This window comes from Callorhinchus milii, unplaced genomic scaffold (assembly GCF_018977255.1).
Source record: "Callorhinchus milii isolate IMCB2004 unplaced genomic scaffold, IMCB_Cmil_1.0 Scaffold20, whole genome shotgun sequence".
Taxonomy (NCBI): domain Eukaryota; kingdom Metazoa; phylum Chordata; class Chondrichthyes; order Chimaeriformes; family Callorhinchidae; genus Callorhinchus; species Callorhinchus milii.
Window position 1 is genome coordinate 5577779 of NW_024704761.1, and position 14660 is coordinate 5592438.

At 42.6% G+C, this 14660-nt stretch overlaps 1 protein-coding gene across 1 annotated transcript in view; it reads right to left on the reverse strand.

Moving 5' to 3' along the window:
• arsg (arylsulfatase G) overlaps positions 1-14660 on the reverse strand; it is a 19002-nt gene continuing 4342 nt past the window's right edge. Inside the window, exons 2-12 of the mRNA XM_007888601.2 lie at positions 13443-13734; positions 12878-13065; positions 11928-11975; positions 10789-10900; positions 10022-10159; positions 6855-7051; positions 5899-5979; positions 5665-5773; positions 5358-5478; positions 1136-1226; positions 1-639 (exon numbers count right to left, since the gene is read on the reverse strand). Coding sequence (XP_007886792.1) covers positions 332-639; positions 1136-1226; positions 5358-5478; positions 5665-5773; positions 5899-5979; positions 6855-7051; positions 10022-10159; positions 10789-10900; positions 11928-11975; positions 12878-13065; positions 13443-13702 — 1653 coding nt within the window. The 5' untranslated portion in view covers positions 13703-13734 and the 3' untranslated portion in view covers positions 1-331. The remainder of the gene's footprint in view (positions 640-1135; positions 1227-5357; positions 5479-5664; positions 5774-5898; positions 5980-6854; positions 7052-10021; positions 10160-10788; positions 10901-11927; positions 11976-12877; positions 13066-13442; positions 13735-14660) is intronic.

Consider the following 14660-nt stretch of genomic DNA (forward strand, 5'->3'; position numbering starts at 1 on the left):
TGAGCTAGGTATTTGGATAGGTTAAACAAGTAGAGAGCCCAGATGACAGCCTTGTTTCCTTGTGAGTCTGAAGCACATCGCTGAACCCAGCTGTGATAATCCCAGGTTAGCGCCTTAACATGTGGGAAATAAGACTGTCTCGCTATAGTCAATGTGGCATTGCTGTCAGCAGCAGAGTGAGTTGGAGTAGGGAGTGAGATTTAAACTTCCCAATCTGATCGCTCGATCTGGAAAACACATTAAGCAATACTCAACGATTTTGAGACTTACCACACACACGCACTGTTATTTGTTTGTTTCAGCAGCAGTTCTTTCGTAATACACTGAAATTTCAGACTCTCCTCTCTTTTCCATGAGCCCCCTGTAGCCAGTCCTCACACCTGCACACCACGTGCTTTGGTTGACAACACAAGATCACGGACGGGTCATGGGAATAGTCTGCCAAGGAAGTGTTATCCGTGGAGATGTCCCGAAGGAGTTCGCTCAATGCCACCTTCACCTGTGGCATGACAGCCTGGTATTCCGGGCTCTTGGGATCCAAAGGCAGGAGCTCCGCAACATCGGAGGACAGATCGAAAATCAGGGGCGGCTCGTGATTCTGTTCAGGCCCCTTTGGACCTCTGCAGGCTTGGGCACCACCTACACCACAAATAAACATGCCTCAGCTATTGGCAACAGAACAACAACAATAAATTACATTTGTATAGCGCCTTAGGACCTCCCAAGGCACTGGGCAGTCAGGGACCCGTGAGAAAGAAAAAAAACACAAGAAAACAAGACTGTCATCTGGGCTCTCTACTTGGCTAACCTATCCAAATACCTACCACTATCTTTCGTGGCACCTTCAGATACCATCCAACTATCCACCTCACAGGACCACCAAAATCCTCCACTTTGCTCAGGTTCCCGCTCCGTCTTTGTAAAGCACGTCTTGAGACGTTCTCCATTGTGAAAGGTTCAATTTGTTGTTGTTTGACCATAATCTGAAAATCCCCCAAAGTCTTAGCCTTTAAGACGCTCAACTTAAAACGTTAAAAGATGTGCAGTTTTTTTTTCTTTGAAAACCCTTCAATTCAACTTTAATTCGGAAGCTGTTTTTCCGCAGTTTTTTACGAAGGATAAAAAAGCTCCATACCCGTGAGATAGAAAGCCTTGTACTGCTCGAGACGAATGGTCTGCAGATCCCCAATCTGTCCAGCCGCACCACTGTTAGGATGGAAAAGGGTCTGAAAACAACAGGAGAATAATAATAATCATTGCATTTGATACAGCTAGTGCCTCATTACGTTGTCGCGACATCTCAAAGCGCTTCACAGAATATATTATGAAGTGGATTGACTGTATTTCTGTGAAATGGGGAAAAGGAGAGAAACCGAACGATTAAGAGGAACTGAAGGTTGCTGAGAAAAAGTGAGAAGATATCTGTGAAAGGAATCATAGGTAAAGCATTCAAAAAAATATTCAAGGTGCAGTTGCAGTCGGGTAAAATATTTGTATTTTAGTGTCAAATAGAAGGATTACTGTGAAATGGTTTTAATAAACTCATAACTTTCATTGCTGTCAGAAATCAGTAGCAAATACACCTTGGGATTTCACCCAGCGCCTTGGGACATCCGGCTGACGTGAAAGTCGCTATACAAATGCAACTTGCTGTTGCTTTGTTGTTGCATTCTGCAGACTTGAAACTGTACCTCTCCAAAACAGCCCGTTAGTCAAAGTTAACCCCCAAAAGACGTGATTAAAATATGCGTTTAAATAACCTGATTGATAGTATTAAAAGGCAGCATTCAGTGATTTGTGGAGAGAAATTCCACCTGGGTCCAGATTTAATCAAAGTAGCATTTCAGAGTAACCTCTACGATTTGGCAAACTCTTAAATACGGCCTTTATATCGAAATGTTTTTTCTGTAACGGCTTTCAAAGAAACTACAGAAAATCGACTTCAAAGTCAAGACTGTATTCAGCAAATTGCCAAATTCTGGACGCTCTGAAATGCTACATTAACGGAGTAAAATTCTCGATGCAGATGGAATTTCTCCCCGGGGATGTTAAGATCACCTAACAGAAAAGTTTATGGAAAAAAAAATTCTCCACATTCCCAGTGCTTTGGGTTGAAGTTATTCCGTAGAATGTAGACAGAAACCGAAAACTTTCTGTAGCTGCTTTCCCAATCACAGCACCATCTTCACAAATCTTTCGAGGCTCCGAGCACTGGAATATTATGTTTCTTTGCTTGGGCTCAACTCCTTCCCTTCTTCCCTTTCATCCTTACTCTGCAATTGCATCGAAAGCAATGAGCAGGCAGGGTGGGCTGGGTGGTGTGATCAATCCCCTCTGCCTCGACCCCTCCATCCCCACTTTCAAATCCTGCCTAAAGACCTTCCTTTTTGACCGTGCTTACGGTTACCTCCCCGCTCGGGCTCCTTGTCAGACTCCGCTACTGTCAAGCACCCCGGGACGCTACCCCACGTGAAGGGCACAATATAAAACACAAGTTGTTGTTGTGAAGGGTTGGGAGTCAGAGCTGAGCACAATATCAATGCCTTGACGAACAGAGGAATAATCTAACAGGTATCCCCCAGAAGCTTAACACCACCACGATTAGCTAAGAGGGAGAATGTATTATTCAGAAATAATCGAGGGGACGTTTATCATAAATCCTTACGGAAAAACAGTTTGCAGAAAATTGCTTTTAATTGCCTTTTATAAAGAAAAACAGTTGCAGCTCCTGATACTCGTCTGCTTAAGTGATTAGGATGCAAATGTACAGCTGTGCATTGCCTGATGCCTTCTGCAAACACCACACTGTGATGAAGTAACAAGGTCCCAGCAGACCTATGCTGTGACTAATTTTTCCCTCCCCTGACATATGACAAATGTGCACATTTTAGACCAGCGAATCTACCACCTAATTGAATAGCTGCCAGTTTTCTGCTAAGGGTCACAGATATGCGGTCAGTTACATTGCTATATTAAGATACCCATCATTATATAAAAAAGGGGACTGGGAGGGAATCCTTCCATTCAAACACATTGCAGTATGCTTTCCTGAGGAAAGCAAACTGATTCGACGAAATCCTAAAAATAGCTTCAATGACTTATCTTGGGGGGTGTGTTTGGTCTGAGAACTCCTCCCATAATGTGTGTGACAAAGCACAAGGCTTTATACTGTGCTTTGTAATAGGAGCAGAGGACGTAAGCCAGGACAGTAGTGAATTCTATTACATAAACAAATGTGGAGAGGTAAAACTAGTTGGGGTGTGTGAAACGGTTTTAATCACATTATCAGCTGTCTATCTTTCTTAACTCAGCCGCCCCTGACGGAAAAGTGAGCCTAAAATGGAACATGGCATTGGAATATCAGTTAATCACGATCCTGGTCCAATGCAACAAAGAAAACATAGCTAAGGCCATTTTCCATTAGTACTTCACGTTGCTATTTTGACCCCAATATCTTTTTATAAAGTATAAAAACTGGAGTATAAAAGCAGGAAGCAAGCAATGAACTGAGCACTGAACTGGCAGGTTATATTCTCAAGTTAGCGAGGCACAGCAATTGCTGAAACGCATAGTTTGGAAAGGTCAATTGTGAAGCAGCATACTTCTCGCTGTATTCATGTGTCACCATGGAACTTGCACATGATCTCTAATGCTCTCATGACCCAAGTAAAATATACTGACTTGTCATATTTCAAAATAGGTTCATGAGACGGGGAGGCAAGGGATGACTTAGGGACATGGCAGGAGGATAGGAAATGGTTTATTTTTAATCATTCTATTCACTAGTTAATGTTTAAGTTTGGGATTCATATTTCACTACCTTTATTGTGCAACACACAGGAGGCACTGAACTCGTGTGGTTGGGTCTGTTAGCACAAGAGCATGGACTGTGCCCAACAACATCAGTAACTTGCATTCATATAACGTCCTTCATGTCGGATGGTGACAGAACACAGCAACAACAACTTGCACTTATATAGTGCCCTCCACGCAGGGTAGTGTCTCAGAGCGTTTAACAGAGTCTGACTCCGACCCAGGGGGAGGGGGAAGGTGGCCGTAAGCACAGTCGAAGAGGAAAGTTTTCAGGTGGGACTCGAAAGAGAGGAGAGAGGGGGCAAGGCGGAGGGATTCAGGGAGAGTGCTCCAGAGTTTCGGGGCGTAATGACTGAAAGCGCACCCTCCGATGGTGGGGTCGGAGGGTGCAAGGGACGAGCAGGAGGCCAATGAGTGTGGTGTGCAACTGTGCAGCGCCTTGGGACGTCCTCCTGACGTGAAAAGCGCTTTATAAATGGAATCTTGTTGTTGTTGTTGTTGTTGTATGGTCGGAGGCAAGCAATGTGGCGGAAGTGGAAGAAGGCAGTCCCAATCAGGGACCAGATGTTGGGGAGGAAGAACAACTGGGGATCGAACCGGACGCTTTGTTCGGTGAGTCTGAGGGAGAGCCCAGGGAGGTTGAGGAGTTTAGATCCGCAGGAGTGAAGACGTTGAGGGGAGCCAAGGAGTGTGGTGTGTACGTGGTGATAGGAACACAATTTATAATACAATTAACCAGCCCAAGACACCTGGCTGCAAGTTGTTGTCAAGGAAACTCGATCTTCAAAGGGTTTGAAAAATAAATCATACTTTTTTTTAATTACTTTTCACATGCAACCTGGAACTGTAAATAAACAAACCACTCAGTTGAGATCGATCATGATTAGATCTCCTTCCACGCTATGTTTCGAACCTTTGAGAGATTTACTAAACTCGAGGTTCATTAGTCTGTGGATCGAGCAGTGTCGAAAGCTATCCCGGAGTGGCCGTTAAATTGTGCAAATATTAAAAGTAGTTAATTAAAAGCTACAAAGAATAATCTGTAATTAGTTTCTCTCCATCCAAGTGAACGTTGTTCTCAAGTGAAAACAATCAATTAGTATCAAAATTAGCTAATAAATCACTAGCAAACGGGCACCAACAGGATGGGAACATGCACAGAAAAGTTACACCGTCAGTCCACGGAAAGGATGGGGTTGTGCTGTTTTTCAGCCCAGTGTCCAACACACGTGGAAACCCCATTATCGTGCTTAAAGAGTATCCAAACCTAACAGAGTTGCATGCGTACCACCTACACATGGAAATTCTAGGGATTTGGAAAGGAATGTGCGAACTGAAGTGCCCTGGGGTACTGTGGACCCACCCGGCTCGGAAAATGGACTACCGAGACTGTTCGAGTCTGACATTCCTTTGTCAACCATATTACCTTGGAGCCGGTGTAGCTCCAAGGAGACCCTGCTTAACTTTCTCCCCCTACTCCCAGGAGGGTAATGCTCTACTAGATGCTATCTTCAACTTGTTCTCACATATGTTAAAATGATTACCTTGTGACCAACTTGTGATCGGCCAAGCATGACATCTGTTATATCCAAACTGTCATATCGTCTGTTTGAGGGCAAGCTTGCATTCGCCAGTGCGATCAGGGTAGAAAATACATCCAAGGTGCTGTTAACAAAAAAAACAGGGTTTTAGAAGGAAAACAAATATCTGCTCTCACCAGTAATTCTGGTGCAAGGAATGAGGTCGGGCGTGGCTGCAGCTGGTTTGCGCAAGAAGGAACTGGAAGCCCGACGTGAACTGCACGCCTGGTAATGATAGGCTTACGAGCTCATCCTCCTCTTATTCTCTTACCTCAGCAATGCGCTGCTGGTGCTGTTAGCCGGGATTCTTCCCGGCCAATAGGCAACCGCTGGCACTCGATGGCCACCTTCCCAGGTGGTCTTTTTCGCAGAACTTCCGCCTAAATAAACAAACACACAAGCGAGGGCCGTGACGAAAGATAGCTTGGATACATCAGGAAGTGTTTCGCATTTAAAGACCAAGGGGACAATTCAGCTGAAATATGCTGCTTGAGATGGTCATTACCTCTTTGCATCTGCCATGCCCCGACAAAGGGACCGACACTCCCAGAAAACTCACATTTCTCAGACCAGGGGCCGTTGTCACCTGTGTAGGAAGCAGAGTTAAAAGTGAAGTGCCAAGTTCTGTTCCAGATAAGTTATGGAGGAAATCTCAGAGGGTACCGTTCCTTCAAACTCCAAAGACCTGTACAAAATGTGGTAAGATTTCTCATTAATAATATAATAATCCTTGCATTTGATATAGCGCTTTTCATGTCTTCTCGTTGTCTCAAAGCACTTCACAGAATAGACTGTAAAGTGAATTGACCGTATATTTGTGGGCGAAACCCGGCAGCCAATTGCGCACAGCAGTGTCCCACAAACAGTCGTGGATTGAAAATGACCAATCTTATTTTTGTTTTGTTTTTTTGGAGGGATTATTACTAGGCGTATGGAGTAAGGAAACTTGCCCAAGATTTCGCCCTGCCTGGAATTGAACCCAGGTGCCTCGCTTGCAAGAGAAGTGCTCTAACCACTGAACTACAGGACTCCACAAGCACTGATCAGCACCATTTCGTGCTACTCGGTCGTACCATTGACACCAACCCACACCCATCTGCCTCACCCCCTCCCTCCCCACCATCACAACCCGCCTTGACATAATATGTTGTTTGCCCACATTTTTGTTTACCTTCCCCACACCCACCACATCTTCCTCAGCTACCGCCACCCCACCCCCACCCCAGGCAACCAGTCCTCATGCTGTGAAGAGCTTTGCGTATACCTCCCAACGTGAAAGGCTTTTTATAAATGCAAAATTGCTTTTGTCCTTAAACGTACAAGAATGGCATTTCGCTTAATTTTTAATTTAAAAAATATTATGCGCTTCCCAGAGTCTTGGGACATCCTCCCAGCGCTATACAGATGTCATTTCGTATCATATTTTCATATCGCTTAACTTGTGCACACGCCTTGACGGACCTGTGAACCACACAAGTGTGTTTCTGTGACGATCGGTATCGACGGCCTCCAGAATCTGTCCGATGACATAGTCCAGCTCTCGCAGACTGTCTCCATATGGACCACGGGCGGAGGTATTGGCAAATCGAGAACTGCAATGCAGGGGAACGTGCATGTGTGCTGGGGCGAAGTACAGGAAGAAAGGACGTGGATTCTCCCTGGAAAAAATTAAAATACAAAAATCAACAGATGGAACAGGAAAGTCAACAGGATTTGGTTACGAGAGAGCAAAGATTGTAAAAAGTGAGGTCAGATAACATAATAATTAAGATCATGTCTTTACAGCCTGGGTCTCAAGACAATTTCTATTAGGTTTAAAAGTCACAGACGAAGCAAGCTTGAGAGTCTCGATACACATTTGCAGCATAAACCTCTTATAGAGAAACACAGAGACAGAGAGAGAAAGTACCTCTCCACACCCAGGATCACTTAGATCTTCTCTGCCAGAAAGGTAAGAGAAGCGACGCAAAGGTTGTGAAAAGAGTTAGACCCCTCGGAATGATCCTATAGCAGGTTCCCAGTGTTGATCATTGCAGCCTATTAACCACCCACTCCACCACCCCCCACCGCCCAAAAAGAATCAGTTGATTTTGAAATGATCAGTAATCATACTCCAAATGTATTTAGTCACTGAGAAGCAGTTGCCAACAAGCCAAATGTTATGTATTTGGAGAGTATACAAGTCAGATCAAGTTCTGCTAATCTGTAGATCACTGACAAAGCCATTTTTCTGGGCTTCAACGACACTCACCATGTCAGCTCCAGCTTCTCTCACAACAGAAAGACTTGTCGGCCTCTCTCTCCCTATCTTCATCCATCAATTAAAAAATAATAATTTTGTCTCTCAATCCACGACTGTTTGTGGGACACTGCTGCGCACAATTGGCTGTCGCGTCAATTCAATTTACAGTACGGTATATTCTGTGAAGTGCTTTGAGACATCTCAACAACCTAATAAGGCACTATATTAAATGCAAGGATTATTATTATTATCATAAGAGGTGCCTAAGCCCAGTGTTAATAAATCAGTCTCGTCTCACAATATAAGGCATTCCATCCAGGCAATGTTGTGCTGGGTGCTTACAGTTGAGCAATGAAGCAGTATTTTGGGTTACAGCATGACAGAAAGCCATGTGCCAAGAAAGACAAGTTAACGTGATCATGTGCATGCTAAATGTTGTGTGTGAGATTTTCAGTGAACTTGTTTGTGCGAGGAACTGTAATCTAAACAACTGACTGGAGCACTTTAATCAGCTGTTTTTGTTTCTCTCTCTATTTATCCTGAAAAGCTGTTTTTTTTCCTACAAGTCAGCTGCAATGGTTTCGGGAAATGCTTGTGTCGAAAGCCAGAAGGTTTTTGTGTAACCAGTTCTTCCCAGCTGAAAAATCCTGATGTTTGCAATTTGCTCTAGTTTGTTATTGCTGATTCAAAGGCAGCAGAAACTTCCTTTTAAAACGCATCAACTTCTAGAAAAAGTGAAGTTGGCACATTATTTGAGGAGATTAAAAAGCTAAGACAAATTTTAAAAAAAAGGTTCAGGACCAAAGAAACTAAAAAGCATTTGTATTTTGTTTTACATTACAATACTATTTACATTTATATTGCGCCTTTCACGCCGGGAGTACATCTCAAAGCGCTTAATCTGGGAATATTCTGCACTGTGCAATACATGGAGTGAGTACATTGAGGTGCCAGTGATACGTTTTTATGAAAGATTAATAGAATTTGTCCCCCGAGTGCTTAGAGCAATAAATAAATAAATATATCAGTGATGCAATTTTAACTTATAAATAACATTCCATCCCGCTTGTAAAATTTAATTATTCTGTTGAACAGCGAGTTGGTTATTTACAAACCAGCCGAGACAAATCCACAAATTCTAACAAGCAGGAGTGAGCGGCGCTTTAAGCTGCGATAATTAAATCGTCTATCTGGGGCGCTCAGAGCAGATTAACTGTAGGTGATGATTAGATTCGATTCATCTGTGTTTGAAAAATGTTTGACCACAAATTCAGCTGCTCGGCCTCAAACCAATGAATCGCACAGAAACATTGAAAACTACTGTCTTCAACTACACTGATCACCGCTCCATCATTTTTATTTGTCTCCTATATTCTTTGTTCTTTACAACTAAAATTACAGAACAAAATACCCTTTTCTTTCCCCAAACCTATTCAGCCCTCAACCATTATGCCCTCTCATGAACCCTGCACTATTGGATTCTACTTTGTTTCCGTCCGAACAAGATGTCAGCCTGGCTCACTCAGTTAGGATCCTCAGTTGAGGACTTTGAGATGGCAGTCCAGGCTGACACTCCATTGTAGTCTTAGGGCAACACGATACTGTCAGAGGTGGCAACCTTTGAGATATTAAACTGAGGTCCCACCTGTCTGTTCAGATGGACATTAAATTACCTTGCTCCCTATTCTCCTGGTGTCTTGGCCAACAATCTATTAGATAAATTGGGAATTCACTTCCTGGCTGGTTGTGGGAGATGGCTCACAGGGTTAACGAGAGCCAAGTGGGAAGAATGACTGGGCTGCCCTTCCGAGTCCCCCCGACGAGTCAGCCTGGTTATGCTATCATCAGCAGTGCGCAATTTGGTGGCATGTTCACCAACAAATACAGTAATTACTGTGAAGGACTTTGTGGCATTTCAACATTATATGAGCGCAATTTTAGCTGCTGCATTTCACCCTCAAAATATAGTCAATTCGCTTTACAGTATATTCTGTGAAGCGCTTTGAGACGACTGAAAGACGTGATAAGACAGGCGCTATATAATAATAATCCTTGCATTTGATATAGCGCTGTTCACGTCTTCTAGATGTCTCAAAGTGCTTCACAGAATAGACTGTAAAGTGAATTGACTGTATATTTGTGGGCAAAATGTGGCAGTCAATTGCGCACAGAAAGTGTCCCGCAAACAGTCGTGGATTGAAAACGACCAATTTATTATTGTTTTTTTTTGAGGGATTATTATCAGGCGTGTGGAGTAAAGAAACTTGCGCGAGGTTTCACCCTGCCGGGAATCGAGCGGGCGCTCTAACCACTGAGCTACAGGACTCCACAAATATCAAATGCAAGGATTATTATTGTAGTAAGAGAGCTAGCAGCTCTCTCTCACCTGGCCTTATGGATGAACCGTACAACTCTTTCTGCATATCGCTCCGTTAGGCTGCTGAGGTTAACTGGCTGTTCCACGATGTTGTCATTTTCGAGGAGAGGCAGAGCCACATGTGTCGAGCATGGCTTGGGTTTACAGCTGAAAGGAATATACACATATTGGTGCAGTTTAGTCTGGATCAGACTGAAATTTATACAATTCACACAAGTGATACAGATTTCAGTATCAAACATGTAGCACATCATCACAAATTAACTTGCACAGCGGTCGAACCCCTTAAAATTCAACGGCAATCTTTTAATAGAAGATAATCTGACGCAGGAGTGCACTGAGACTCAGCAGACTGATAAGCCACTTAAACTAGTTCCAGAATTGCCTTCACCTGAGAAGATTAAGCTTGTTGCTTCAATCTATTGTTAATCAACTAGGAAATTACCGGGATAACTAACTAACTAAATAACTAAGTAACTAACTAACCAACCAATCTATAAATGGAAGCTCACAGAATTGAAGTAAAGAAAATAAAACACTGTATTGTAAGTAATGACTGTTGCTGGAGGGAGGAATGTTGTCTGTGCATGAAAGAAAATATGCACAAAATCCTGGGGCACCGAGTAATTGTTAACCGTACAATTGATCTGCTGCAAACGTGGGAGAGAGTTCAGGCCATAGCACTGCGCGGGAAGTGGATACAGACACAGGAATAGTAATGTGTCAAGCTTGTAAATTTCATGGGTTATTGTACCTCACTCCCCTGACCACATTACCTTTTCCCAACAGAATCCGTGGGACATGGAGGGCAGGCAGGTAGATCGTACCCAGGCTCGTCTGTGCAACCCATGTCATTGCTGTAAGGGATCCCAAAATAATAATCAAAACCTGCAACACAAAGTTACAGACAAGTTATCTGTACTGACCTGGACCTTACAAATACAATATATGTCTGCACACGAGAGACCTGTTACATTTATCTCAATTGTGTAAACCGCACACATTGGTAGGCTACCGAGTCAGTTAGTAGTTACGTTGCTTTACCTTTCAGCTGCTTTATTTCCCTCCCCCCTGGTTTGAAAGATACTCCAACTTCGGTTATTTAACGGTTCACTCACTCTATTTCCTACGGAATGTGCGGCGACATTTATTTTCACAAACACTGCGTCTCGAAAATGTAATTAGTGTTTTCAAATGCTTCATTTTGTTTCATAGGCGTCACCAATTCAATTCAACTTGCCTTTTAATGCCCTTTAAAACAAACAGGGCATCCAAACTCAAGAGCTCGCAAGGAAAGTATAACACAGTCCGATATTACCTGGAAGCAATCATTATTACTTGCAATATTCTTTTTTAAAAAAAAAGCTGTTGTTACATTTGAAATGGTCGTTTCAAAAGTGAAAGGTTACTTTTGAATTGGGTGAGACTACAGAAATTGTTTTATTTTTCAATGTGTCTTTCACTAGACACCATTCAACTAACAATATTCTTGTTGCATCTATTTGCCACTGAGAAGACCTTTTCCCTCTTTAGTTAAACCAGAACAAGCAAGATTGTATTGAGCTAAGATGCGTATCCTTTTGCTTTGAAATGTATCTCCCTGTTAGTCAAGATACCAGAGCAAAGCTCACGTTAAAGGTATCTCTTTCAAACAAAATATTTATGAACTGCTAAATTTGACAAAGCTTCACCATGGGCACGAGCGTTCGCTCAAGGATGTTTCACCAAAACTTTTTGGGGCTAATCTAAATGTTTAGAAACTTTGTTCCAATTTTTTTTAAGTACAGTGTAGATATGATAGGACAGTTCTCAAAGCCTTAGCTGCTGCGCAGATATCTTTCTCGAGTGCTCCGGGACGCTACCCTGTGTGAGGGGTGCTATATAAATCAAAGTTGTTGTTGTTGTCCGGACTCACCCCGGAAGTTAGGATGGTAGTGGCCATGGTGTCCTAGATGCCATTTACCTGTGTAAAGGAGATATTATCAATGAATGGTTTAGTGGTTTATTTTGTCACATTCTCTGTGAAACATTCCAAGTCACCTATTGACGAAACCACCAACATTTAGCTTAAAAGCACCGAGTGCACTTTAGCTTTCTAAATTTTTTTTTAACACCTTCATGTTTCAAACGATTACTTTCCGGAAATCTTCTGATCAAATCTTCCGAACCAGAATTAATCAAATTTGCAAAGAAAAAAAAAACAGCGTCTATTAATCCAAAGCACAGCAGACTCATTGTTAATAGGCATATAATAAGTGAATAGTAAAGCCATTATAAAAGGAGTGCTATTCTAATTTGACTGCAAGTCCTGTGAATTGGAAACGTAGGAACTTTTCCAATGTAAAATTACTTTCAGCCTCTCTCTCCTAATAAGTAGAAGTTTTATTATTTCTTCCCGAGGTCAATGCGTATCCAAGGTTAATATTGACGAGTGAAAATAAATACAAATCATATCACATAGATGGTGGTAAATTGATCTCAGCTCCTCTCCTGGTCTTTTCACTCTTGGTGAACAGTTCTGAGAAACCGGAACCTTCAGCAGATGATTGTCCCCTCTGTAGTAAAGGGTCGCTGAAGACAATTATAATAAAACTAATAATCCTTGCATTTGATATGACGCTTTATCACATCATTGAGATGTCTCAAAAAGCTTCACAGAATATACTACAGAGTATATCAAGTGAATTGACTGTATATTTTGTGGGCCAAAAGTGGCAGCCAATTGTGCATAAACAATGCCATTCAACCACCCTGTGATCAGCGCAGACCAGGCATCTCCTGACCGTTACATCTCAGTTCCGCTCTGGGTGTGGAACAGGCACCTTCCTGCAAAGAAAACAAAGCAAAGGAACAAAAGGCAAATACCGATTGCCGCTGTGGAGTAATTGGCTTGTTTCAGAGCTTCGGCTAATGTAGTCTCATTCAATGGGAGGCCACCAGCTGAGCTTACAGCAAAATTGTGGGTGACGCCATTCCGTAACCCCAGTCTCCCCGTCAGTAACGAAGCACGAGATGGGGAGCAGGTAGAGGCAGCTGCGTGGAAATCTTCAAACCTGAAAGAAAAAAACAAAGAGTGCAATGGGCTACAAATAGTCTTTTATACAACGGGAAACATTGGAGTTATAATAATATATAATAAGAATCCTTGCATTTGATACAGCGCCTTATCACGTCATTGAGACATCGCAAAGGGCTTCACAGAATATACTGGAAATATTGACTATATTTTGTGGGAGAAATGCGGCAGTCAATTGTTCTACAAAATAATAATAATTTGGTCACTCAATCCATCACTGTCTCACAAACACCCATGGATTGAGTGGATCTTACATGTAGGGATAGAGAACCAGGAAAAAATTTGAAAAGATTCTGGAAGAATGCAGGTCAAAGCAGACAGTTACTTCGATGCGAACTTTATATAAAGTTATACCTGATCCCCTCTTTTGCCATCTTGTCCAGGTTTGGAGTCTCTTGAGTCGGTCTCCAATTTGCACCAAGGTCCCCCCAGCCGATGTCATCAGCCAGGATTATGATAAAGTTTGGCTTTCTTGAGTAGGCAGCAGCACGAAATGTACTGAAGCCAACCATGCAATGAATGAGTCCAATCTGTAGAGCTGCCATAATAAAGATGCTCAAGGAGATCACCTCCATCCTCATAGATCCAAACTCCTTCTGCTTTTGTCCAAGCATCTCAGCAACTGAACCACAGTTGTTTCACAAATCTATGTAAAAAAAAGCCATAAGGTTCAAGGCTTGCTTCCCAGATGAGCCAATTAAAATAATAATAATAATTTGGTTACTGAATCCACGATTGTTTGTGGGACACTGCTGTATGCAATTGGTTGCCACGTTGTGCCCACAAAATATAGCGTCAATCCACTTTACAGTATATTCTGTGAAGTGCTTTGAGACGCCTCGAAGACGTGATAAGGCGCTATATCAAATGCAAGGATTATTATTATAATTTGGCACACTAGAAGAACAACTTGTATTTTTATAGTGCTTTTAATGCAGGATAGCACCTCGGATCATTGGCATCATAAAAGCTGATGTCTCTAACTGCAGTGCCACAAACCCTTCACATTCATTATGTAACCAGCAGTTTGGGGTGAAATCCATAGGAAAAAAGAGAGATTGTTCAACTATGAATGTTGCAATAACATTAATTTGGCTGACATTGTACAACTGGCAGCAGCTGGCATTGGGTAATAAATAGGAAGGTTGGATTTCTACACTGAGGTTTTCTCTAATTTCCCTCAGGATCAGAACGTTGTGGGTTCAAACCCCACCCTGGGGCTTCAGATCATAGTTCATTCAGACATGGCGCTGTGGAAAAGCTGTCGTCGAAGTGCCGTGCAACAGATAACCATTATATAATCCTTGCATTTGATATAGCACCTTATCACATCGTTAAGATGTCTCAAAGCGCTTCACAGAATATACTGTCAAGTGAATTGACTGTATATTTTGTGGGCAAAACGCAGGAGGCTATTGCGCAAAGCAGCGTCTTACAAACAGTCGTGGATTGAGTGACCAAGTTCGTACTTGCTGCTAGGTAAACAGAGGCGTGTGGAGCAAGGAAACCTGCCTAAGGTTCCGCCCTACCTGGGAACTGAACCCAGGTCTCTGGCTTGCGAGGTGAGCGCTC